Genomic DNA, 22,526 nt, shown 5'->3' on the forward strand with positions numbered 1-22,526 from the left:
TCAGAACCAGGGCCAGGGATGGGTGAGAAAGGCAGGCGGGGCCAGCTTTCACGGTGCTTGGTCAAGGAGGAGGCTGGGGCAGTGACTGGCCTGTCGCCCTCTGGGGGCACTCTCTCCTCACCGGCCCCTGGTCCATCCCACAGACAGAGAAGTGGGTGGGAAAGTGCCCGAACGGTGAAGAGAGGGGGCATGGGATGAAGAACCAAGCAGAGGAGAAAGGGCAAAAGAGGAGGCTGGAGGGGAAGTGAGGGCCCGGGCAGGCCCGGGTGGGGCCGGGAGAGGGGCCCAGGGCAGGAGGGCGGAAGGGAGACAGCCTGAGAGGGAGAGAGCCGAGCTGGGAGGAGGGAGGGACAGGGAGGGAGACCGGCGGCGCTGACACAGCCTCGATGTGTGGAACGGGCTGGGGTTTGGCCCACAGGTCAGGCGTCTGGCAGTATTATGGGATGGAGAGGCCTTAGGAGACAGGGAGAGTATTATGGGCTGGAGCAGCCTTAGGAGACTGGGGAATATTATGGGCTGGTGAGGCCCGGCTCCAACTGGAGGCGGGAGGAAGGGGTGCTGGGCGGGAAGGGGGGGGATGGTGGTGGAAGGGAATATTATGGGCTGGAGGCCTCCTGCGACCAGAGGCAAGAGTATTATGGGCTGGCAAGGCCTTCGGTGGCCAGAGGGGGGAGCAGCGGGGGATGGCACCGGCTGCATGTGACTGAGGGGGGGGCCAACTTGGGGGGGGTGGCGAGTGGGGGGTGGGGGAGCATATTATGGGATAGCTCTTTGTACCTACAGCGGGGACTGCTTCTCCAGAAGATATTATGGGATGTCGCGTGTGGGAGGGGGAGTGGGGCTGGGGGATTATTATGGGATGGTGGTGCAGAATGGGGAGGGCCTGAAGAGAGCTTCTCCGACCCCCCAACATTTTACTCTCTTGCCATTCTCTCTAAGGTCTGCCTTCTTCCGCACATGGCCCGAGGAGAACACCTGAAGTCCACCCCCCACACTCTGGCTGTTTGAGCACCTCAACCCATCCTAGGCATCTTCCCTAACTAGCAGCCACCTCCGGGTGCTGAGGGGGAAGGGAACCCCCTGAGGATGGGGAGAAGGTCCCAAAGCAGGGTTGTGGTGGCCAGTGGGCCACACCTCCCACCTGTCCATGTCCCCTTGGCTCCCCATCCCCTTGGGTCACTCTCCTTCCCCTTGGCACTCCCTTCCACAAAGTGGGGGCCCTTGATCCTCCTCTCCTTCCCCCTCCCCTCCATTTCCTCTCCAGCTCCCTTCAAGGCAGTAACCAGTAAAACAGGCGGCCAGCTATTATGGGATGGCTGCTCCCGGCAGCTCTGCAGGGAGGGGGCGGTCACCGCGGAATGTCTCTTGTGGGTGGCTATTATGGGATGGCCGCCTCTCTCTTTTTTTGGGGGGGGTGGGGGCTAGCAAGGAGAAGGATTATTATGGGATGTGCCCAGCGCAGCTGGGTGGGGCTGTCCTGAGTAGGTGAAGCTCTGGGGAGGGGGGAGGGGGAAGGAAAGGAAGGAAGAGGGAGGGAAGGAGCTGGGGAGGGTGGGGTGAGCCCTGGAGCCAGACCTGAGGCCTGGCAAGAGTGACTGGCTGGAGAGGTTCGTCCGTGACAGCTGTTTGAAGAGGCCCCGGGGGCAGACTGGAGCTAGCCGGATCTGAACCCTGGACACCTGGGTCCCTAAACAGCTTGTGAGCTACAAGGGTGGCTGAGTCCAGGCCTGCGGTGAGGAGGCCTGAATTCTGGCTGGTCTGTAGCTCAGGTAGGGGTCCGACCAGGGGAGCTGTGCCAACCTTGCAGTCGCACCGGAGGAGCAAAACTGAGTTGGCTAATTCAGGACACATGCGGTGGCTCCCCCAGCCCTGTACCACCTCCATCCTGCCTAGCCATCGGCCTGCACTGTCCCTGTGCCTTTTGTGTCCTATATTGCTTTCCCAAACCCCCTTTTCTGACAGAGCAGGAACACTCTTAGATGTCTAGCGAACAGAATTTCTGGGACTCACAGAACAGAGATGGAGAGAGAACTACAGCGCATATGCTGAAAACTCCATGGACAACCCACTCTGTTATTCTAGGTTCTTCTGTACCACAGGGAGGGAAGCACAATACTAAGGTAACAGGCTAGAGAGGCTGTCCCCCTGGGTGCATTAATCAGAAGATTATCCCACCCTTAGTCTCTGGGGGCCAATCTCGCTGGTGGTTTATTTATAATTTATCTGGGCGGGGAGCCTGGGGCCAGGGTAGGGAGGGGGAGCACAGAGGCAGAAAGACCACAACAGTGACATGAACATCCTAGCCCCCTGGAACTCAAGGAGAGAAGAGCCTTTGACCTACTCCTTGTGGTGGTATCAGGGAGAGGTGGGGAGTAAGAGGAGCCAAGGGATAAGTGGATACAACCTGCAGGATGGGGTAAAGGGCAGTGGTGGACAAAAGGGACCATGTGTGTCTCCACAGACAAGAAGCTGTCACTACCCAGTTACAAAACTCTTCTGGGTTATGAATCTCTGTATATATCTCTTGGTGTATATATGGGAAGAAAAGGGTATGGGGCAGATGTAGATATTACAGAACGAAATTTGAAGCCCAGAGGCAGGCTGGATCCCCTAAAGAAATGGGGAGAGAGGAGGGCATAATAATGCTCTGGCAGCTCTGTAGTTTAGTGAGAACTTCTTGAAAGGAGGTATATGGTACCTTAATGAAAGAGCTGCCTCCTGTCCACTAAGGGAGGAGGGCAGGGTTTGCTCTTAGTCCTCAGAATAAGCATGAGGGAGGATTTGCACAAATGAATGGGGCCCAACCTTGAAGACAAGAGAATTGAATGAGAAGACCAGGCAGCCTTGCAGAATGGGGGAAATAGCCCGTGTGCCAGGGTGGATGTGCCGAAAGGGTGGTCCGGGGAGTGAAGTCAGGCAGGAGCTGGGGGAGAGACCTGTCACCATCACTGGTGTTCTGCTTGGAAGCCCTTGTTGTTGTTCAGTCGCTTACTGGTGTCTGACCCTTCGCGACCCTGTCGATGGCAGCACCAGTCTTCCTTGTCCTTCACTGTTTCCTGGAGTTTGTTCAAACTCATGTCCATTGAGTTGGTGATGTTATCCAACCATCTCATCCTCTGCAGCCCCCTTCTCCTCCTGCCTTCAGTCTTTCCCAGGATCAGGGTCTTTTCCTGTTAGTCAGTTTTTTGCATCAGGTGGCCAAAGTATTGGAGTTTTAGCTTCAGCATCAGTTTTCCCAGTGAATATTCAGGGTTGATTTCCTTTAGGATTGACTGGTTTGATCTCCTTGCAGTCCAAGAGATTTTCAAGAGTCTTCTCCAGCATCACAATTTGAAAGCATCAATTCTTCGGCGCTCAGCTTTCTTTATGCTCCAGCTCTCACATCAGTACATGACTACTGGAAAAACCATAGTATTGACTAGATGGACCTTTGTCCTTTGTCCACAAAGTGATGCTTGGAAGCATAAGGATGCTGATTTCCCAAAGCAAGTTTCTGCCTCTCCTGAATTCATCTCTCCTTGCCAGCTCTCCAGTCGTGAGGTTCCCAGAGGAGGGAGGGTCATCTGGCCAGGCCCTTTCTCTAGGGAAGTGAGATTAGAAGGGCGACACACTCACTTCTGGTCAGGAAGGGCCTCTCCTAGGAGGAAGTTCCGGTTGCTCTTCAACCTGTTGTACCCGCAAGGGCCTTGGACTTGTGTGAAAAAGGCACAGGAGAGTAGAGGAACATGTTATCTGACTCTGGGGTCTGGAGTGGGGGCAGCAAGGAAGTGGTGCTGAGATACTGGTTCTCACCCAGGTCCTGGTTCTCGGGCTAAGGAAGAGGAAAAAGTGATAGGCTATAGGCTCAGGTTCTCTAAGGGCCAAAGGATTTTATGATTGGGTTCTCTGACTTTCTTAGCTTAGGTCCCCAGGGTAGCTGCAGGGTAGGTACAGATAAGGAAGGGAATGGTATATTTCTGGAGGCTTCCTTGTGGCATTATGAATGAAAAAGCCATTCTGGGATGTTGACTTGTACATGGGAGGGGAAGATGGTGAGTATTATACAGTGATGAGGGTTTTTTTTTTTGGGGGGGGGGTGGGGGGCAAAGATAGGACTTCAACAAGATGAGGATGGAGGCAGTTGGAAGTGTTATGAGACTTCAGGATACAGAGTGACAGCATATAAATGAGAACCATGGGGCATTGGTCAGCAGGATTTGGTGTTCAAGCATGCTGTACTTAGTCACTCAGTTGTGTCCAACTCTTTAAGACCCCATGGACTGTAGCCTGCCAGGTTCCTCTGTCCTTGGGGATTCTCCAAGCAAGAATACTGGAGTGGGTTGTCATGCCCTTCTCCAGGGGATCTTCCCAACCCAGGGATTGAACCCAGGTCTCCCACATTTCCCGTGGATTCTTTACTGTCTGAACCACTAAGGAAGCCCTTGGTGTTCAAACATAAAGATAATAATTCTGGCATGTTGATGAGTCTCTCAAGAAGGAAGCACATGATGACATTATAGGGTTTCTGTATTAGAAACACTGCTGGATGGATGGACAGTACTTTCCAATCAAAATCCCTCAGTACATAGGGAGCAGAGAGATTATCTTGACCATCCGTCTACATTGTAAATCCTCTAGAAGTACCTCCCACATCTAGAAGGACCACTGAGAATCTCTACTGGGATCTGATGTCTCCTGAGACCAGTTGGGGTTTGTTTTATTCCCTGTGACAGGAAATTAGGAAATAGCACTGTTTCATTGACAGCAGACATTCCATCTAGCCTCAGCATTTGATTGTTTAGGCTTCTTAAAGGGAGGCACTATGGTGCCCAGCTCTGTGCCTTGCTAGGTACTCCCTCAACATCTGTTGCATAAACATGAGTACAAGGAGAGCAAATCTTGGGTGTTCGTGAGCAGATAGCAAGATCCTCAGTTCACACCGTGGTGGGATGTCCATTTATAGGCATGAGAATGGACTGCTTGACCTGGGGAGGTGGTATGGGATAAGGACTGCTGGAATGTTGAGAAATAGTCTTTAGGTGGGGGTTTGTAATTGTTATGGGATGCTTTGGGGTGAGCTAAACTTTATGTGAATGGCTCATCTGGTCAGTATGGTATTCGGTTGGTCTTATTGAAAACTCACCTGAAGGTAAGTGTCTGGAGAACACCTGGGTTTTGGTGGGACTGGGTGGGGTCCTAGGTTGACTCTCAGTTCTGGGTGTCTGGAAATGATGGATGTGGAAAGCGAGGGTCCATCTTATACATCAAGAGGCTTTATGCCAGGACACTGCTTTGGCTCATTAAGGGATGAAGGTGTGTACAAGTTGGGGCGGGGACAGGGCAATGTGGGTAGCCCGCTTCACCCTCTCTGGTGTGGGTGTTAGAATAGACTGGCAGCTTTGGAGATGGGGGAGGTATGAGTATGAATATTATGGGGTGTCTGGCTGGAAAGGTATAGGGGTGGTGGAATGGAGGTGAAGCATTATGGGATGTGACTCGGGGTTGTGCCGGGAGTATTATGGTATGTCTGGTTGACCACGAGTTCTTTGCAATTATTATGGGCTGTCAGTGTGTGGGTGGAGGAGTGAAATGATGGGATATCTTTCCAGTGTTAGAGGAAAGGAGATTAGTTGTCCATCTGTGGGGTGACGGTAGGGCTGTTGATCATTACGGGATATCTCTCTGATGGGGAGGAGTGGTTATTAAGGGCTGTGGAACTAGAATAAATGTGTGAAGTCTGGGGGTCGTGTTGTGAGGATCTAGCCTGCAGGGGCTGAGGGCAGCGCCAGGGGGTGGGTTATTATGGGATGTCAGTACTGAAAGTGGGAGACTGATTATTACGGGATGTGTGTGGGAGGAGGCCGAAGTGTCCGTTGATGGGGGGGGGGGTGAGTTTCTGACTATTATGGGATATCAAACTGGGGGTGGATGAAGAGTGGTTATTATGGGATGTCTGTGGGGGATGGGGATGAGTATTATGGGATGTGAGGCCGAAGGGCTGGGACGGGTGCTTATTATGGGATGGCCATGGGAAGAGAGAGGTGACGAATTATTATGGGATGTTAGCGTTAGGGCCAAGAGTGAAGAAGTTGGCAAAGGATAGCTATTATGGGATGTCGAGGGGTGGGGATAAAGGGTTAGTTGCAAAAGGTCTGCAATATCATGAGATGTCAACAACTCTGGCATGTATGTGTATGGTGTGTGTGTGCGTGGGGTGGTAGTGGTGGTGGGGGGGTGGTGTCCGTGTGTATTATGGGATGGCCAGGAGGTGGGTGGTTGCCCGGGTGACACGCGCGCGCGCGCTCGAAGGGGGCGTGGCCAATGGTTGCCAGAGCGACGAGGGGGCGGGGGTTGCCCGGGAGACCTAGGGAGGAGGGTGGCGGTAGTGGAGGGGGGGGGTTGGAGTTGGTTGAGGTTATTATGGGCTGTCCGTGGGGGGGCGGGGCCTGTGCGGTGGGATTTCCCGGCCGGTGTTTCGGGCCCTTTAAGAGGCGACGCCGGAGCCGGAGCCATTTTCCCCCCTTCGGCCGCGACGAGGAGGAGCCGGAGCGGGAGTGACACCGGGCCGGACCCAGCGCGACCTGCGGCGGCTCCGGGGTGAGGAGAGCTCGGGGTTCCTAAAGAGACGACCCTCTCAGCCCGATCAGCCCCGAGAGTGTTTCCTCCACCCAGCTGCTCCTCGGGTGTCCCCGGACCCGCGGACCGCCCCCTGCCCCGGGAGCCGATCCTGCCTCTCCCTGCCCCGCAGTGCGCCCAGCCCCCGCCCTCTCCCGACCCGAGTCTCGCTCCTAGCGACTCCCACCTCGGACTCGGCCTCCCACAATGCCCGGCGCCCCCCTCGCCCTCTGCTCACTTGCCCCCCCGGGACACGTGGCTCGGCCCCCTGCCCAGTGGGAGCGCCGGCCCCCCACGCCCCTACCTCCAGCCCCCCGGAGCGCCGAGCCTCCACGCCCCCTCGTCCCCGCGGTTCCTCCGGAGAGCCCGAGTTGTCCCACAGGACAGCCTTTGGAGAGCTGCCCTGTCTGGGGACTGGCCCCTCCCTTGGCGCAGGGAGGCGCCCCCCCACCCCCAAGTGACCTTGTGTCCCCGAGCGCCTCGCCGCCGGCCGCCTCCCCCGGCCCACCCCACCCCCCCGCCCCGCGCCGCGGCCACTCGGACCCCCTCCCCCGTCACGCCCGGCTCCGTCCAGCGGCCTCTCCCCTCCCCACGCCGGCACCGGCCTGCCCTCGGGGGCGCCGCTCTCTCTGGTCTGGGGGGCTGCAGTCGGGGAGCCAGCTTCCGGGCCGCCCCCGGGAGTGTGGAACTAAGTTCAGCCTGAGTGGTTCGGGTGCCCTGCTCGGGTGGCTGAGGGGGGGCCGGGGTGGGCGGAAAGCGCGGCGGGGTGGGGGAGGGGGCCGTGCGCGTCACTGACTGTTCTCTTTCTCTCCCCCCTCCCCCGCACAGTGACTCGGGCCAGTGTCGAGGGCCCCAGGCCGCAGGCAGGAGCAGCTGGGCCAATTCCCTGGCCGGGAGCGGAAGGGGATGGCGTCGGGCCTGGGCTCCCCGTCCCCCTGCTCCGCGGGCAGCGAGGAGGACGATATGGATGCACTTTTGAACAACAGTCTGCCCCCACCCCACCCAGGTAACACCTTCCCCCAGGGCCCCCGGGCAGGAAGGAGCCATCTGGGCCCTCCCTAGTGACTGTGGAGAGGCAGGGTTGAGTTTCTGGGCTCCCACCGTGCAGCCTGAGGTGGAGGGCATCCGCAGGGAGTGGTTCCCTTCTGCGGAGCTCCGGCGCGAGGGGGGTGGAAGCCATGTGCCTCCTGGGCTCCGCGGACCGCGGTGCAAGCTTGCTGCACTGTCTTCGGGAACGCTCTGCGGATCCCGGTCGATGGAGCTCTCAGGGCTGGTAGGCTTTGCGTAGTGTGGATCCCCGAAGGGACTGCAGGTGGCTGGGACCCTTGGAGGTTGGGCGCGGTGGCAGCGGCGGTGAGGGGGTTGAGGATTGCTCTTGGAGGAGACCGTCAGAGCATCTCTTAGCAGGATCTTGTGGTTGCTGCTGTGGAAAAGAAAGAGGGAGTGCGGGTTACTCTGATTATTTTTAGCTTCTGATCAGTTACCGGCTTTCTGTGCAGTTTCAACTGTGTGAAGTTTGAATTTGCGCTCCTCAACTGGAATCTAGAGCGCTTTAAGTCAGGCAGATTGCTGGAATGTTAAGAGTGGGGCTGGGGTAGGATGTCATAGCCTGCAGGATACATTAGGAGGGGCAGAAAGAAGGGAGGTGATACCCTGGGCACCCCTCTTTCCCTGGCAAGTCGGTTTAATCCTGGCTTTTTTCCCAGAAGGCTCTGCCCTGCGCAGGTAGCCTGGGGTTTGGGCTGGTGGTGTGAAGTGTTTGTGTAGGTGTGTTGGGGGTTGTGCTGTCTGATTTGGGGTGGCTCCTTGGACTGGCCAAACCCGAATTGTTTTAATCACCCTGCCTGATTGGAATGACTTGTCTATCCTCAAATGATGATTGTTGTCACGTTTCTAAAGTGGATCTCTGTCTCCTCTGTCCTTTCTTCAGAGCATCTAGCTAAGTCACCTACTTGTTTCCTTCATCTGTTTGTCTACCTGCCACTTTTTCATCTTCTCTGTGTGTATTTTTAAGTTGGGATCCTGCTGTCTCTGTTTTGTTTCCCAGCAAACATCTTTCCCTTTTGCCTTCTCTCTCCTTAGCTCCAGCTGCAAGTTGAGGTGGTCTGGGAAAGATGCTTCCACATTTGGCGCTTTCTTAGTTGGAAGTCTTCACTTCCGCCCAAGGCCACTTAGGAGAGAGGGTCAGTGTTCTTGTTGAATCTTCAGCTGCTGGGATCAGAAACTGAGGCTTGAATTCTGTCACCATGGAGGGCATGGTGGCAGATTTCTGTGCTGTGGCCCAGGATGCGGGGGAGGGTGGTAGTGGTGAGAGGATCCTGTCCTTTTTATGGGGGGCATGAGAAGCAGCAGTGTCATCCAGCTTGTGCTGGCTCCTCATCTGGGGCTGCCCCTGTGTTGACTGGGAACAGTGTGGGCTCCCAGGGTGAACTCTGCCCCAAGCTGTAGTGTGACCCAGTTTTTCCACTTGCCACACCCCATTCCTGCCCCTTTCCCAAATCTTCCTCTATATCAGCCAGTTTGCCTCTTGCCAGGTCAGCACATCTGCCTGAGAAGTTGGAGGGTCCTCTGTGGATGGAACGGGGTCCCCTTTGCCTATGTGAATTGTCCCGGTCTCCACTTCCAGCTTTGATGGTGACTCTTAGAGATGTGGCTGACTGGGGACAAGGACAGTACAGGGATGACTTGGGAGAAGGGCTTAAGAAAATGGTTCTTTCTGCTGAGATCCAAGCTGGTGTTCCATTCCCAGGGGAATGGGAGGGGCTGTCTTGTGCCTGGCCTGATCCCCGGCTGAGAGGGAAAGGGGGAGGCTGATGGCGCTTTGTCCAGTGTGTCTTGCTCCCCAGTATCTGCTCCTCGCAGGAAGGGTGGAGTCAGAGGCGTTTTCGGGCCAGTTCTGGGGGGTCAGGAGCTAAGAACCTGTGTAGGAGGCTATTGTCCACTATTCTAGGTGCTGCTCCCTTTTTTTCAGCCGGTTGGATAGGTGGTGGCCTGTAACCTTGTTAGAGGTGCTTTAGGATCTGTGGCCTGCACTCTGGGTAGAGGTGATGAGGAAGCTGAGTTTCAGAGACTTCCTGTGGGCTTCCATCCCTCAAGGAAGGCCAACCTTTTGGGTGTCAGAAAGAAGGTTGTGTACTCTTGACACAGTACCGCCAAACTTTTGTTAAATCTTAGCTCTGATGATTGAAATCCTAATGATTGAGGGAGTAACTCAGGCCCTCATGTGGTGTCACCCTTCAAGGTGTCTTGGGTTTCCTTGCCTAGGACATGAGAATGGCATCTTGAGAACTGTGTCATCCCAGAGTAGTGTTAGCAGAGGTGGCGTTTGGACATGGGACCAGGTGATCATTTGGGAAATCTATGAGAGGGTAGTCTTTCCCCCGCCGGCTACCTCTCTCCACCCCACCCCCCTCCCCTGCCACTTCCTGTCTGTCCTCTGTTGGCAGCTGGGTGCCCTGGGCTGGCTTCTGTGGTCAGGAGCCATTTTCCCTCTCCTCAGTGGGTGAGGCATTCCCTCCTCCTCTCCACTCCTTTCTCCACTCCCCCCTCCTTGGGCGGGGGTGGCTTGGGAAGGAGGGAGGAGGGAGCTGGTGCGCCTGTATGAATGTCTGTTACAAAGGAAGCTGCTTCCTGGCCTTCTCCTCCCCTCTCGGTGCCCCTTCCCACCTATGCCTGCCCTGGAGCTCTCAGCATTACCCCAGGCTTTGTGTGCGCTCCCAGCCGGCCGGAGGCGGAGCCAGATGGGAGGAGGAGGTGGGGGGGATGGTGACAGCTGGGCTGATTTGGGCCCCTGGGGAGAAGAGGCTACTGACCCAGGAGAAGCTGGGAAGAAACAGTAGAGCTGGAGATGGGGAAGGGAAGTCCGGTTTGGGGGTGGGCATGATACTAGGCTGGCAGCTGAACCTGGGGCTTAGAGGTTCTGGTGGTTTTGAGCAGTGACGAGCCAAAGGGGCTTAGTGAAGGATGTGAAGGTTTCCGGGACCACTGAGCAGGTACTGTTCTGGAAATGTGCCAAGGGTGTTGTCTTTGGTTTTGGTCTTCTGGGTAGGATCTTTCATTCTCATTCCTGGTCACTGGAATACAGGAGGGCTGGACCTATTTCTTTTCCTTGGTTAACTGTATGCAGCTTCACTCGGCTGCCCTGGTGAGCATATATAGGACTTCTGCTCAGGGTCTGGGCAGCTGCCCGAGGTGGGCCCGGTTTGGCCCTGCAGGTCTGTTTCAGGGATCTCCAGCTCTCTGTCTGTTTCTGTCCTGAGTATCAGCTTCCATTGGTGGCGTGCGTAGCAGCTCTCTTCGGTGGAATCTGGGACAAGAGGTGGGGGAATCAAGTCTAAAGCCTCTGGATTAGGCACTAACCTTTTGCTATTGATCTCTTCCCTGCTTACCATTCTTTGCTAAATAAATGTAGAAAACGAAGAGGACCCGGAAGAGGACTTGTCAGAAGCAGAGACTCCAAAGCTCAAGAAGAAGAAAAAGCCTAAGAAACCTCGGGACCCTAAAATCCCTAAGAGCAAGCGCCAAAAAAAGGAGGTGAGTGGGTGACTGATGTCATGGGGAGTAGGAGGAAGGCAGGAGGAGCCCTGAGAAGGGCTGGAGGGCTGGGGCCTTCGCTTGCTGGCCCTGGAGTGGGGGGCCAGGTCCCAGGCGTCGCCTCGGGGCTGTCCTGAGGTCAGCATGTGTGTAGCATGTGTGTGTCTGTCTCCCTCTCCCCCTTCCCTGCTCCAGCGTTTGCTCTTATGCCGGCAGCTGGGGGACAGCTCTGGGGAGGGGCCGGAGTTTGTGGAGGAGGAGGAAGAGGTGGCCCTGCGCTCAGACAGCGAAGGCAGCGACTACACCCCTGGGAAGAAGAAGAAGAAGAAGCTGGGCCCTAAGAAGGAGAAGAAGAGTAAATCCAAGCGGAAAGAGGAGGAGGAGGAGGATGAGGACGACGACGACTCGAAGGTGCCTGCATTTCCACCTTCTTCTCTGTCCTTTGCTTCCCAGTCACTGCTGCCCCGGCGATTGAGTTCTTTCCTCTTGTTTCTAATGATTTGCTCTTACCCTGGACTTGCCAGCCTTAGTTGCAGCTCAGATTCCTCTGCTGAGTGTGGGCACTTGGAGTCAAGCCTTGACCCTTCTCTCTCTGCAGGAGCCTAAGTCATCTGCTCAGCTCCTGGAAGACTGGGGCATGGAAGACATTGACCACGTGTTCTCTGAGGAGGATTATCGCACCCTCACCAACTACAAGGCCTTCAGCCAGTTTGTTCGGTAAACAGGAGGGTCTTGGGGATGGAGTGGAGTGCACTTCTGTCATCTCTTCTTACCTCCACCCCCATCTTTTATGTTTTGTTTTTAAAGTTTTCTTCTTTTCTGTTCCTGCCATTTCTCCTCCAGGCCCCTCATTGCTGCCAAAAACCCCAAGATTGCCGTCTCCAAGATGATGATGGTTTTGGGCGCAAAGTGGCGGGAATTCAGCACCAACAACCCCTTCAAAGGCAGTTCTGGGGCTTCTGTGGCAGCGGCGGCAGCAGCGGCAGTGGCCGTGGTTGAGAGCATGGTGACGGCCACTGAAGTGGCACCACCTCCACCCCCTGTGGAGGTGCCTATCCGCAAGGCCAAGACCAAGGAGGGCAAAGGTGAAAATGGGACCCAGTGGAAGTGGGGGCTAGTGTGGTTGGCAGACGTGTGGATGCGCTGTTCTGTCAGCCGAAAGATAGAAGCTAGAAGGGAGGGATGAATCTTGGATCAGGAGGGAAATTTGGGAAGCTCAGTGTAGAAATGTTTTAGGTGGGGCGTATTTTGTTGGGTTGGCCAAAAAGTTCCTTCACTTTCCCATAAGATGGCTCTAGTCTCAGTTAGTTGTCCTTTTTGGTTTTTTTTTTGGTTGTCTTTAACTTCATTTGAAACAGTTTCGATAGATCGTATTGTGATGGTTGTCATATCAGTGTGCATTAAAAAAAAAAACTACCAAAATTTAAGTTTTGTGTAGTCATTTTACTATTGAAGATGAAAGAAGAAAGGCAACGTTTTGGCATGTTATGCTTTATTATTTCAAGAACGGTGAAAAAACAACTGAAACACAAAAAAAGATTTGTGCAATATGTGGAGAAGGTGCTGTGACTGATCGAACGTGTCAAAAGTCACTTGCAAAGGTTCGGGCTGGAGGTTTCTTGCTGGACGATGCTCCATGGTTGGGTAGACCAGTTGAAGTTGATAGCTATCAAATCAAGACATTAATTGAGAACAGTCAACGTTGTATACCACATGGGAGATTGCTGACATACTCAAAAAATCCAAATCAAGTGCTGAAAATCATTTGCACTGGCCTGGTTATGTTCATCACTTTCATATTTGGGTTCCATGTAAGTTAAATGAAAAAAATCTTAACTGTATTTCCATATGGAATTCTCTACTTAAACGTAACAAAAAAATTCCATTTTTAAAACAAATTGTGATGGGCAATGAAAAGCGGATGCTGTATAGTAATGTGAAATAGAAGAGATCCTGAGGCAAGTGAAATGAACCACCACCAACCACATCAAAGACTGGTCTTCATCCTAACAAAGGTGATGTTGTGTATGTGGTGGGATTGGAAGGGAGTCCTTTATTATGAGCTCCATCAGGGTAAGGCAAGATTGCACGTTTCTTTGATGACAAGGCAAAAACTGTTATAACCTGGCTGGGAAGTTCTGATTCATCCACCCTATTCATCAGACATTGCACCTTCAGATTTCCATTTATTTTGATCTTTACAAAATTCTCTTACTAGAAAAAAGTTCAGTCCCCTACAAGACTGTAAAAGGCACCTGGAATAGTTCTTTGCTCAAAAAGACAATAAGTTTTGGGAAGATAGAATTATGAAGTTGCCAGAAAAGTGGCAAAAGGTAGTGGAACAAAATGATGGGTACATTGTGCAATAAAGTTCTCCAAGGTGAAAAATGTGTCTTACTTTTACTTAAAAAGGCACTTTTTGGCCAACCCAGTGGAAATACTTTGGGTGGGGAATATTTACTTTTCCCCATGTTCTGCTCTCTCATGGGTGTTTGGACTGCATGATCACACTTGCTTTCTCCTGATTTAGGTCCCAATGCTCGGAGGAAGCCCAAGGGCAGCCCTCGTGTTCCCGATGCCAAGAAGCCTAAACCCAAGAAAGTAGCTCCCCTGAAAATCAAGCTGGGAGGTTTTGGTTCTAAGCGGAAGAGATCCTCGGTGAGAGCCCAGCCTGTCCCTGTCCCCTGGTGATGGTGCCTTAGCCCATGGAGAGGATGGTGTCTTAGTTCAGGATTCACCTTTCACGGTGGCTGCTGAAGTATGTGGGGAGTTGGTCATAGAACAGGGCTCTGGGCTTGCTGTGTAAGTCCTTGCTGTGATTCCAGTGCCCCAAGTGAAAGAGTGATTCCCTCTCCTCCCTTCTCCACCACTCTCTCCTTCCCCTTGGCCTGAACCTTGAGCCGTGTTTCTTCTCACCCCATTAGAGTGAGGACGACGACTTAGATGTGGAGTCTGACTTCGATGACGCCAGTATCAATAGCTATTCTGTTTCTGATGGTTCTACCAGCCGCAGTAGCCGCAGCCGCAAGAAACTGCGGACCACAAAGAAGAAAAAGAAAGGTGTGCTGCTTTTCTGTATCAATATGTGATGGGCTGAGGGGAATGATTGGGGAGGTATCTCCCTAAGGAGATGGGGCCTGGGCTTCGGGGGTGGGGGGAGGTGGTTGTTTTCTAATAACTGGGCTTTCCCTCTTCCTTGCCCAGGCGAGGAGGAGGTGACTGCTGTGGATGGTTATGAGACAGACCACCAGGACTATTGTGAGGTGTGCCAGCAAGGCGGAGAGATCATCCTGTGTGACACGTGTCCCCGCGCGTACCACATGGTCTGCCTGGACCCAGACATGGAGAAGGCGCCCGAGGGCAAGTGGAGCTGCCCACACTGCGTGAGTGCCCAGCCTTAAGGGGGGAGGGCCTGGGCAGGAGGAGACATGCCGGTGCTGCTGGCTGTGGGCTTTGGGCTTTGGGATGCTCTTGGAGAGATGCTGGGCGTGGTCCAGCTGGGCGGGTGGGGGTGGTTGTAACCTGACTCTGTGGTCCTCGACTTCAGGAGAAGGAAGGCATCCAGTGGGAGGCAAAGGAGGACAATTCGGAGGGTGAGGAGATCCTCGAGGAGGTTGGGGGAGACCCTGAGGAAGAGGATGATCACCACATGGAGTTCTGTCGGGTTTGCAAGGATGGCGGGGAGCTGCTCTGCTGTGACACCTGTCCTTCCTCCTACCACATCCACTGCCTAAACCCCCCCCTCCCAGAGATCCCCAACGGCGAGTGGCTGTGTCCCCGCTGCACGGTGAGTGCCTGGCCCCAGCTGGGATCAGCTGAGGGAGGTGTGGATCAACCCAAGGGTTCACCCCTCTTCTGTGTGGGCATCTCCAGGCTGAAGTGCAGGAGAGGCCACTGGAGGCTGGAGGCCTTTGAGCCCCCAAACCAGGCTTTTCCTTCCTTTGTGGTCCTGGGATACCTTTCTCCTGGGAAGCTATAGGACTGACTTCCAACAGAGCTGATGCTTTGCCTATTCTCCCAAGTGGGATGTAGCCCAGGACATCTTTTCTTGTCTTGATACCAGCCTCGAGGTCTTGGTAGCTTAGTCATATAACAGGGCCACTTACTGCTGTTACTAGGTTGGTGCAAAAATAAATGAGGTTTAGCACTGTTGAACTTTGCCATTTGATAATTGGAATACATTCTTAAATGTGGTTGTGTTATTATATCATTTTAATGCATATTTCTTGGTTTATGTTTTTTGTAACGACTAGTTATTTTATGTGTATTTTAAGCTGTGGAAATGATGTTAGACAAAAAGCAAATTCAATCAGTTTTCTTATTTGAATTCAAAATGGGTCACAAAGCAGTGGAGAAAACTCGCAACATCAACAGCACATTTGGCCCAGGAACTGCTAACGAATGTACAGTTCAGTGGTGGTTTAAGAAGTTTTGCAAACGGGATGAGAACTTTGAAGATGAATGTAGTGGCTGGTCATGGGATGTTGACAATGACCAACTAAGAGTAATCATCGAAGCTTATCCTCTTAAAACTACATAAGAAGTTGCTGAAGGACTCAACATCAACCATTCTACGGTATTTTGGCCTTTGAAGCAGATTAGAAAGGTTTTGAAGTTTCGTCTTCTCTTATTCTATGCAACAATGACGAACCATTTCTCAGACTGTGATATGCAACGAAGAGTGTATTTTATACAATAACTGGCAACAACCAGCTCATGGTTGGACTGAGAAAACGCTCTGAAGTACCTCCCAAGCCAAATTTGCACCAAGAAAAGGTCATGGTCACTGGTGGTGTGCTGCTGGTCTGATCCACTACAGCTTTCTGTATCCCAGTGAAACCATTACATTTTGGAAGTATGCTCTACAGATCGATGAGATGCACTGAAAACTACAACGCCTGCAGCCAGCATTGGTCAATGAAAGTGTGTTAGGTGCTCAGTAGTGTCCGGCTCTTTGCAACCCCATGAACAATAGTCCACCAGGCTTGTCTGTCCGTGGGGTTTCCCAGGCAAGAATACTGGAGTGGGTAGCCATTTCCTTCTCCTGGGGATATTCCCGACCCAGGGATTGAAGCCCAGTCTCTTGCAGATTCTTTACAGTCTCAGGCAGATTCTTTACTGTCTGAGCTACCAGACCAGCAATGAAAGGGTCCGATTCTTCTCCATGACAGCACCCAACCATACATGACATAATCAACGCTTCACTCAAAAAATTGATGTTCAGTCAGTGTTGAACATCATGCGGTATTCAGACAATGTTCAATCAAAAAGTTGAACAAATTGGGCTACAAAATTTTGCCTCATCTGCCATATTCACCTGACCTCTACTTCTCTTTCTCCCGACTACTACTTCTGCAAGCAGCTTGACAACTTTTTGCAGGGAAAATGCTTCCACAACCAGCATGATGCGGAAAATGCTTTCCAAGAATTCATTGAATCCCGAAGCCTGGATTTTTACACTACAGGAATAAACTTACTTCTCGTTGGCAAAAATGTGTTTATTGTGTTTGTGCCTATTTTGATTGTTAAAAATGTGTTTGAGCCTAGTTATAATGATTAAATTTAAATATTAAATTTCACAGTCCAAAACTGCAATTATGTGTGCACCAATCTAATAGATTAAGCGAGGAAATCTGGGCTCCAGGCCTGTGACTTCTCTGTGCCTACTTGCTCTAAGTTATTGTTGGCTTAGCTGCTGGCTCTGTTAGGCAGATATGAGTGATAATGTCACACCAGTCCTGGACTAAGTCCAGAAACGGGGGATTCTATTCTCCATCTTGAAGGGCTTTGGAATTAGACTGTAATTGAAATGAGATTTTACTAACTATGAGGTTGAAGCTGCTCTCAGGTATACATCTCCCTATGGTAGTGCTTTGGTGTTGACTTATCTCTTTTTCTCTTTTAGTGTCCAGCTCTTAAGGGCAAAGTTCAGAAGATCCTAATCTGGAAGTGGGGTCAGCCACCATCTCCCACACCAGTGCCTCGGCCCCCAGATGCTGATCCCAACACTCCGTCCCCTAAGCCCTTGGAGGGGCGGCCAGAGCGGCAGTTCTTTGTCAAATGGCAAGGGATGTCATACTGGCACTGCTCCTGGGTGTCTGAGCTGCAGGTGAGCCTGGGAGAGACTGGATAGGGGCGGCAGTGAGTGAACAGCGTGTGGAGAGAAGGGTGGATGTCACTCTTGGTGATGTCTTTCTTCCTGCTTGCAGTTGGAGCTGCACTGTCAAGTCATGTTCCGAAACTATCAGCGGAAGAATGACATGGATGAACCACCCTCTGGGGACTTCGGTGGTGACGAGGAGAAGAGCCGGAAGCGGAAGAACAAGGACCCTAAATTTGCTGAGATGGAGGAGCGCTTCTATCGCTATGGGATAAAGCCTGAGTGGATGATGATCCACCGAATTCTCAACCACAGGTACTGGTGGAGCCGGCCGGGCACCCTGGAGGTGGGCTGTGTATCCTCGGGGGATTCAGAAAATGGATTTCACCAGTAACTTACAGTCGGACGAGACACTCAGTGTGTTAACTGACTGAATCCTGGCCTTTGAGCCATAGGCTGTAGATTAGAGATCATTTTTGGTGCAAAGACTGGTACACCAGATGTATTGCTTCTGAATCCATGTGGCATCTGGCCTCCTTAGAGGCCTGGTTTGGAACATCTATTGTTGGTGGTTTTTGAGAGCAAGACTGACTGGGGAACTGAGCAGGGGGGCCTTCTGGCTCAGCACTTTCTCCTCTTGACCTTGCAGCGTGGACAAGAAGGGCCACGTCCACTACTTGATCAAGTGGCGGGACCTACCCTATGATCAGGCATCCTGGGAGAGTGAGGATGTGGAGATTCAGGACTATGACCTGTTCAAGCAGAGCTATTGGAATCACAGGTGAGCGACCTCAGTGATCAGAGCTGCTGCTGGTTGAGAAGGACCCCTGGCAGCGCTGTGACATCTGTGTCTTCTCCAGGGAGTTGATGAGAGGTGAGGAGGGACGACCAGGCAAGAAGCTCAAGAAGGTGAAGCTGAGGAAGTTGGAGAGGCCCCCTGAAACTCCAACGGTTGACGTGAGTTGGTGGAAAAGGGCAGGCAGGGCGACATGTCTTGTGTGCTCCCCTGACGGTGGTGGTCTAAGGCATTCAAGTCAGTGTAGCTAAAATGCTTCACACAGACTGCTTCCTGGCTTCTCCACGTCTCTGGAAACCAGGGAGAAAATACTGGGAATGCTTTATTTTCTTTTCCCTCATCAGAAAAGCAAAAACATAGGTGTTAGTGTATGACTGAGGAAGTGTTAAGCATGGAGGAGTCACACACCAAGCTTTTATGGAACTTGTTTTGGAACCTTTGTCTTTTGACCCTTAATTCATGGCTCAGTTCCTTGAGGTTTTGTGTAATATATGAGTAGGGTTAAAAGTAAATTTATGGGGAACATAGAACTATTCACCTGGTAGATCCTGACTGGTAGAATTATTGTGTTGCCAGGGAGACTGTGAAGTGTCTGTCTTCTGATGTCTGTGGGACCAAGACCTCCATCTTGCCTTGCTTATTGCAGGACCCTAGATAAAAGACAAACTTAACAGTGGCCATTAAGCACCTCTTCCCCCACCAGTCTTCTGTGGCTTCCTTGAGTAGGCTCTAGTGAGCATGTATGAGGAGGAGCAGCTGGTTTTAGGGAGGAAGGGAATTCCTCACCAGCTCATGACTTTCTCTTTTCCTCCTTCAGCCGACAGTGAAGTATGAGCGCCAGCCAGAGTACCTGGATGCTACGGGTGGGACCCTGCACCCCTATCAGATGGAGGGCCTGAACTGGCTGCGCTTCTCCTGGGCTCAGGGCACTGACACCATCTTGGCTGACGAGATGGGTCTTGGGAAGACGGTGCAGACGGCAGTCTTCCTGTATTCCCTCTACAAGGAGGTGCGCAAGCCGGGGCTACTGGCTTTGTGTGTGGGGGGATGTTCTGTGTTCAGGGTCTTCTCTTACACTCCAAGGAGACAGAGAAAGGAAGAAAAAACTATTCTCTGACCTGGAGAACAGTGTTGAGTGACAGTAAGAGAGACCTAAGTACCCAGAGACATATGGGAGGGAGTGGAGCCTTGGGGAGGTTAGTGGTGGGTGCCTGGAGCCTCAGTCCTGGGGGCCGTATGCGCGCTGAGATGAGCAGAGCTGTGGGTGGAGCTAGTGTGAAGAGACCAGTGTGTAAGCTCCCTGGAGGCAGGCCTGGAGCTCTGGGAAGGAGGCAGCTGGGTGTGTTTGTATCCTGGGAAGGGAGGAGGGGCAGCAACAGTGCACAGGCCAGTCTTCTGCCCGCTGGAGGGGCTGGGGACCAGGCTGTGGACGCTGGGGTTGTGTGTGGGGTCCTGAGTCCTCACTGTCCCACTGCTCTTCTTCCTTACAGGGTCATTCCAAAGGCCCCTTCCTAGTGAGTGCCCCTCTTTCCACCATCATCAACTGGGAACGGGAGTTTGAAATGTGGGCTCCAGATATGTACGTGGTGACCTACGTGGGTGACAAAGACAGCCGTGCTATCATCCGAGAGAACGAGTTTTCCTTTGAGGACAATGCCATTCGTGGTGGCAAGAAGGCTTCCCGCATGAAGGTACCTCAGGGAGGCAGGGGTAGGGGAGAGTCTGGTCCCTGGGGTGAGGAGGAGAGAATTCCCCCACTCCCACCCCCTGGCCAGTCCCTTGACTTGGCCTGGACATGAGTGACCAAGTCACCTTTTTGTGCAGAAAGAGGCATCTGTGAAGTTTCACGTGCTGCTGACATCCTATGAGTTGATCACCATTGACATGGCCATCTTGGGCTCTATTGACTGGGCCTGCCTCATCGTGGATGAAGCCCATCGGCTCAAGAATAATCAGTCTAAGGTGAGGGGCAGGAGAGCTGTGGCCTTCAGTTTTAGGGTTCTGGTACCATCTACTCAGGAAGGGGAGACCGAGGAGCACGGGAAAGGGAAAAAGGATCTTTGCCTTCCTTACTCATGATAGATAAGCCTTGGAGGCCAGGCCTTAGAAGAGAGATGGAGGACATTGCTGGTGGTCCAGTGGTTAGGACTCTGCACCTCTACTCTGGGGTGGGGCACATGTTCATCGGCTAGTTGGGGAACTAAGATTGCAAAGTGGCTGAAAGAAAAAAAAGGTAACTACGGAAAGAAGATAAAGGATAATAAATTTCTTTTAAAGAGAGATGGAGGTAGGGGTGGGGGCTTAACTGCTGGGCGGTAAAACGGGAGTTTACAAAGAAGTACTGGAGCCCTGTTTTCATTGCACTCCACTTCTCTCCATCTGCTTCACCAGTTTTTCCGGGTGTTAAATGGCTACTCGCTCCAGCACAAGCTGTTGCTGACAGGGACTCCACTGCAGAATAATCTAGAAGAGTTGTTCCACCTGCTTAACTTCCTCACCCCTGAGAGGTTCCAGTAAGTGTGTGCTTGTCCACAGTCGGCTCCTCATCCTTCCTGCTCCTTCTGCCTCCTGTGCCATGTCCCTTCCCTTCCCCTCTCCAACAGTTTCTTTCCTTTTCCTTCTGAAGCAATTTGGAAGGCTTCTTGGAGGAGTTTGCAGACATTGCCAAGGAGGACCAGATTAAAAAGCTGCATGACATGCTGGGCCCTCACATGTTGCGGCGGCTCAAGGCTGATGTGTTCAAGAACATGCCGTCCAAGACAGAGCTGATTGTGCGTGTGGAGCTGAGCCCCATGCAGAAGTGAGTGTGGAGGAGCGGGGCGCTGGCTCCATTTGGCAGACACAGTTAGACACGCCAGCCCGTCTGCATGGTGTTTCCCAGTCCTCCCCATACTCTGATGTGAGATGGGTGGTGACCAAGCCAGTGAGGCCCAAAGGAACCTGTGACCGGGGTGCTGGGTCCAGAGTGCCCAGCGCTTCCTTCCCTTGTTTAAAAGGATGGCAATGGCGCTTCTTAGGTTTCCTCAGTCCCAAAGTGAGAGGTTTTGGAAGGAAGGCCCCAAACCCTGGGACCACATGGTGAGCCAGGTAACAACTCTTGAGGGTGATACCTCTTACCCTGTCTACACAGGAAATACTACAAGTACATCCTCACTCGGAATTTTGAAGCGCTCAATGCTCGAGGGGGCGGCAACCAGGTCTCTCTGCTAAATGTGGTGATGGATCTTAAGAAGTGCTGCAACCACCCATATCTCTTCCCCGTGGCCGCCATGGTACGCTGTGCCACCTCTTGTTAGTCCCTGGCTGGAGGCCGCTCCATGTGGGGTTTCTTTCCTTATTTTTTCTTTTTTGCTCCTCTCTAGGAAGCCCCTAAGATGCCTAACGGCATGTATGACGGCAGTGCCCTCATCAGAGCATCCGGAAAATTATTGCTGCTTCAGAAGATGCTCAAGAACCTCAAGGAGGGTGGGCACCGTGTCCTTATCTTCTCCCAGGTAACTTCCGGGTAGCAGTGGACAGCTCAGACGTATGGGAGGACTGTTGTCTAATTAAGCCCGTAATTCAACTCTGCTCCTCTTCAGATGACCAAGATGCTGGACCTGCTAGAGGACTTCCTGGAACACGAAGGTTATAAATATGAACGTATCGATGGGGGAATCACTGGGAACATGCGGCAGGAGGCCATTGACCGCTTCAATGGTAAGAGGGGAGGAGTGGCTTTGATCCTGGCATCCTCACTCACTCAGGGTGCTCGACCTATCACTTGTTCCCTCCATCTCTTTCTGGGTAGTGGTTTAGGGTCTTTTGTTGACGTGGAAGAATACTTTTGAATTTCTTGATTGGAAGAATGTATCAGATTATTCCTAGGAGATTATTTATTCCCTATGGAGTCTTTGTTCTCTCTGCTGAAAAGAAGGGCACTTCATTTAATCATTCTCATTGCATGCTGAGGCCTGGGAGGGACCCAGGTTTATCCAGATTTACCAAGCCCAGATAGCAAGCTAGTGGCAGGCTTGTCTCAGTAGCCACTACTACCTCCTCTTCTTTTTTTTTTTTTTTAACTTTATAACTTGAGAGAGTTTTGAACACAAAAGTTCAAAAAAAATAACATAGCAAGTTCATGTATACCTTTCACCTGGCTTTTCTTGATAACTTACATGACCACAGTACAACGATCAAATCCAGGGAATTAACATTGGTGTCTAGTATACTACTAACCAGGTCACAGACTTGAACGTGACCCTGACCATGTGTCAGGATCCACCCACGGATCCCACATCACTCATAGTTGTTGTCTCTTCTAGTTCTTCATCTTTCTTTTTTATTCATGATATTGATACCTTTGATGGTGACCTGGTCAGCTTCTTTATAGAATGTTTAGCTTTTCTAACATGAGTCTAGTTGATGTTTTCTCATGGTTCGATTGATGTTAGACATTTCGGGCAGGAGTCTGCAAGAGTGATGCTGTGTCCTTTTCAGTGCATCATTCCCAGGGACAGTGTG

General features: G+C 52.3%; 1 protein-coding gene across 7 annotated transcripts in view; it reads left to right on the top strand.

Annotated features, from left to right (window-relative positions):
- Window positions 1–6,438: 6,438 nt before the first annotated feature.
- Window positions 6,439–22,526, top strand: part of CHD4 (chromodomain helicase DNA binding protein 4) — a 29,785-nt gene continuing 13,697 nt past the window's right edge. For 2 of the 7 annotated variants that reach the window (XM_020878731.2, XM_020878732.2), the window contains exons 1-22: window positions 6,440–6,576; window positions 7,423–7,600; window positions 11,006–11,127; window positions 11,323–11,538; window positions 11,726–11,844; window positions 11,971–12,212; window positions 13,658–13,785; window positions 14,052–14,187; window positions 14,332–14,510; window positions 14,675–14,914; window positions 17,033–17,236; window positions 17,337–17,542; window positions 17,877–18,008; window positions 18,088–18,184; window positions 18,841–19,032; window positions 19,514–19,714; window positions 19,848–19,985; window positions 20,415–20,536; window positions 20,650–20,823; window positions 21,154–21,295; window positions 21,386–21,517; window positions 21,605–21,722. In XM_020878731.2, the coding sequence (XP_020734390.2) occupies window positions 7,501–7,600; window positions 11,006–11,127; window positions 11,323–11,538; window positions 11,726–11,844; window positions 11,971–12,212; window positions 13,658–13,785; window positions 14,052–14,187; window positions 14,332–14,510; window positions 14,675–14,914; window positions 17,033–17,236; window positions 17,337–17,542; window positions 17,877–18,008; window positions 18,088–18,184; window positions 18,841–19,032; window positions 19,514–19,714; window positions 19,848–19,985; window positions 20,415–20,536; window positions 20,650–20,823; window positions 21,154–21,295; window positions 21,386–21,517; window positions 21,605–21,722 (3,340 nt within the window). In that variant the 5' untranslated portion in view covers window positions 6,440–6,576; window positions 7,423–7,500. Of the gene's footprint in view, window positions 6,577–7,422; window positions 7,601–11,005; window positions 11,128–11,322; window positions 11,539–11,725; window positions 11,845–11,970; window positions 12,213–13,657; window positions 13,786–14,051; window positions 14,188–14,331; window positions 14,511–14,674; window positions 14,915–17,032; window positions 17,237–17,336; window positions 17,543–17,876; window positions 18,009–18,087; window positions 18,185–18,840; window positions 19,033–19,513; window positions 19,715–19,847; window positions 19,986–20,414; window positions 20,537–20,649; window positions 20,824–21,153; window positions 21,296–21,385; window positions 21,518–21,604; window positions 21,723–22,526 lie in introns of all 7 variants that reach the window. The other 5 variants (XM_070453113.1, XM_020878736.2, XM_020878734.2 and 2 more) reach the window with 5 other exon arrangements.

The sequence above is a fragment of the Odocoileus virginianus genome, chromosome 23, assembly GCF_023699985.2.
Source record: "Odocoileus virginianus isolate 20LAN1187 ecotype Illinois chromosome 23, Ovbor_1.2, whole genome shotgun sequence".
Classification (NCBI taxonomy): Eukaryota; Metazoa; Chordata; class Mammalia; order Artiodactyla; family Cervidae; genus Odocoileus; species Odocoileus virginianus.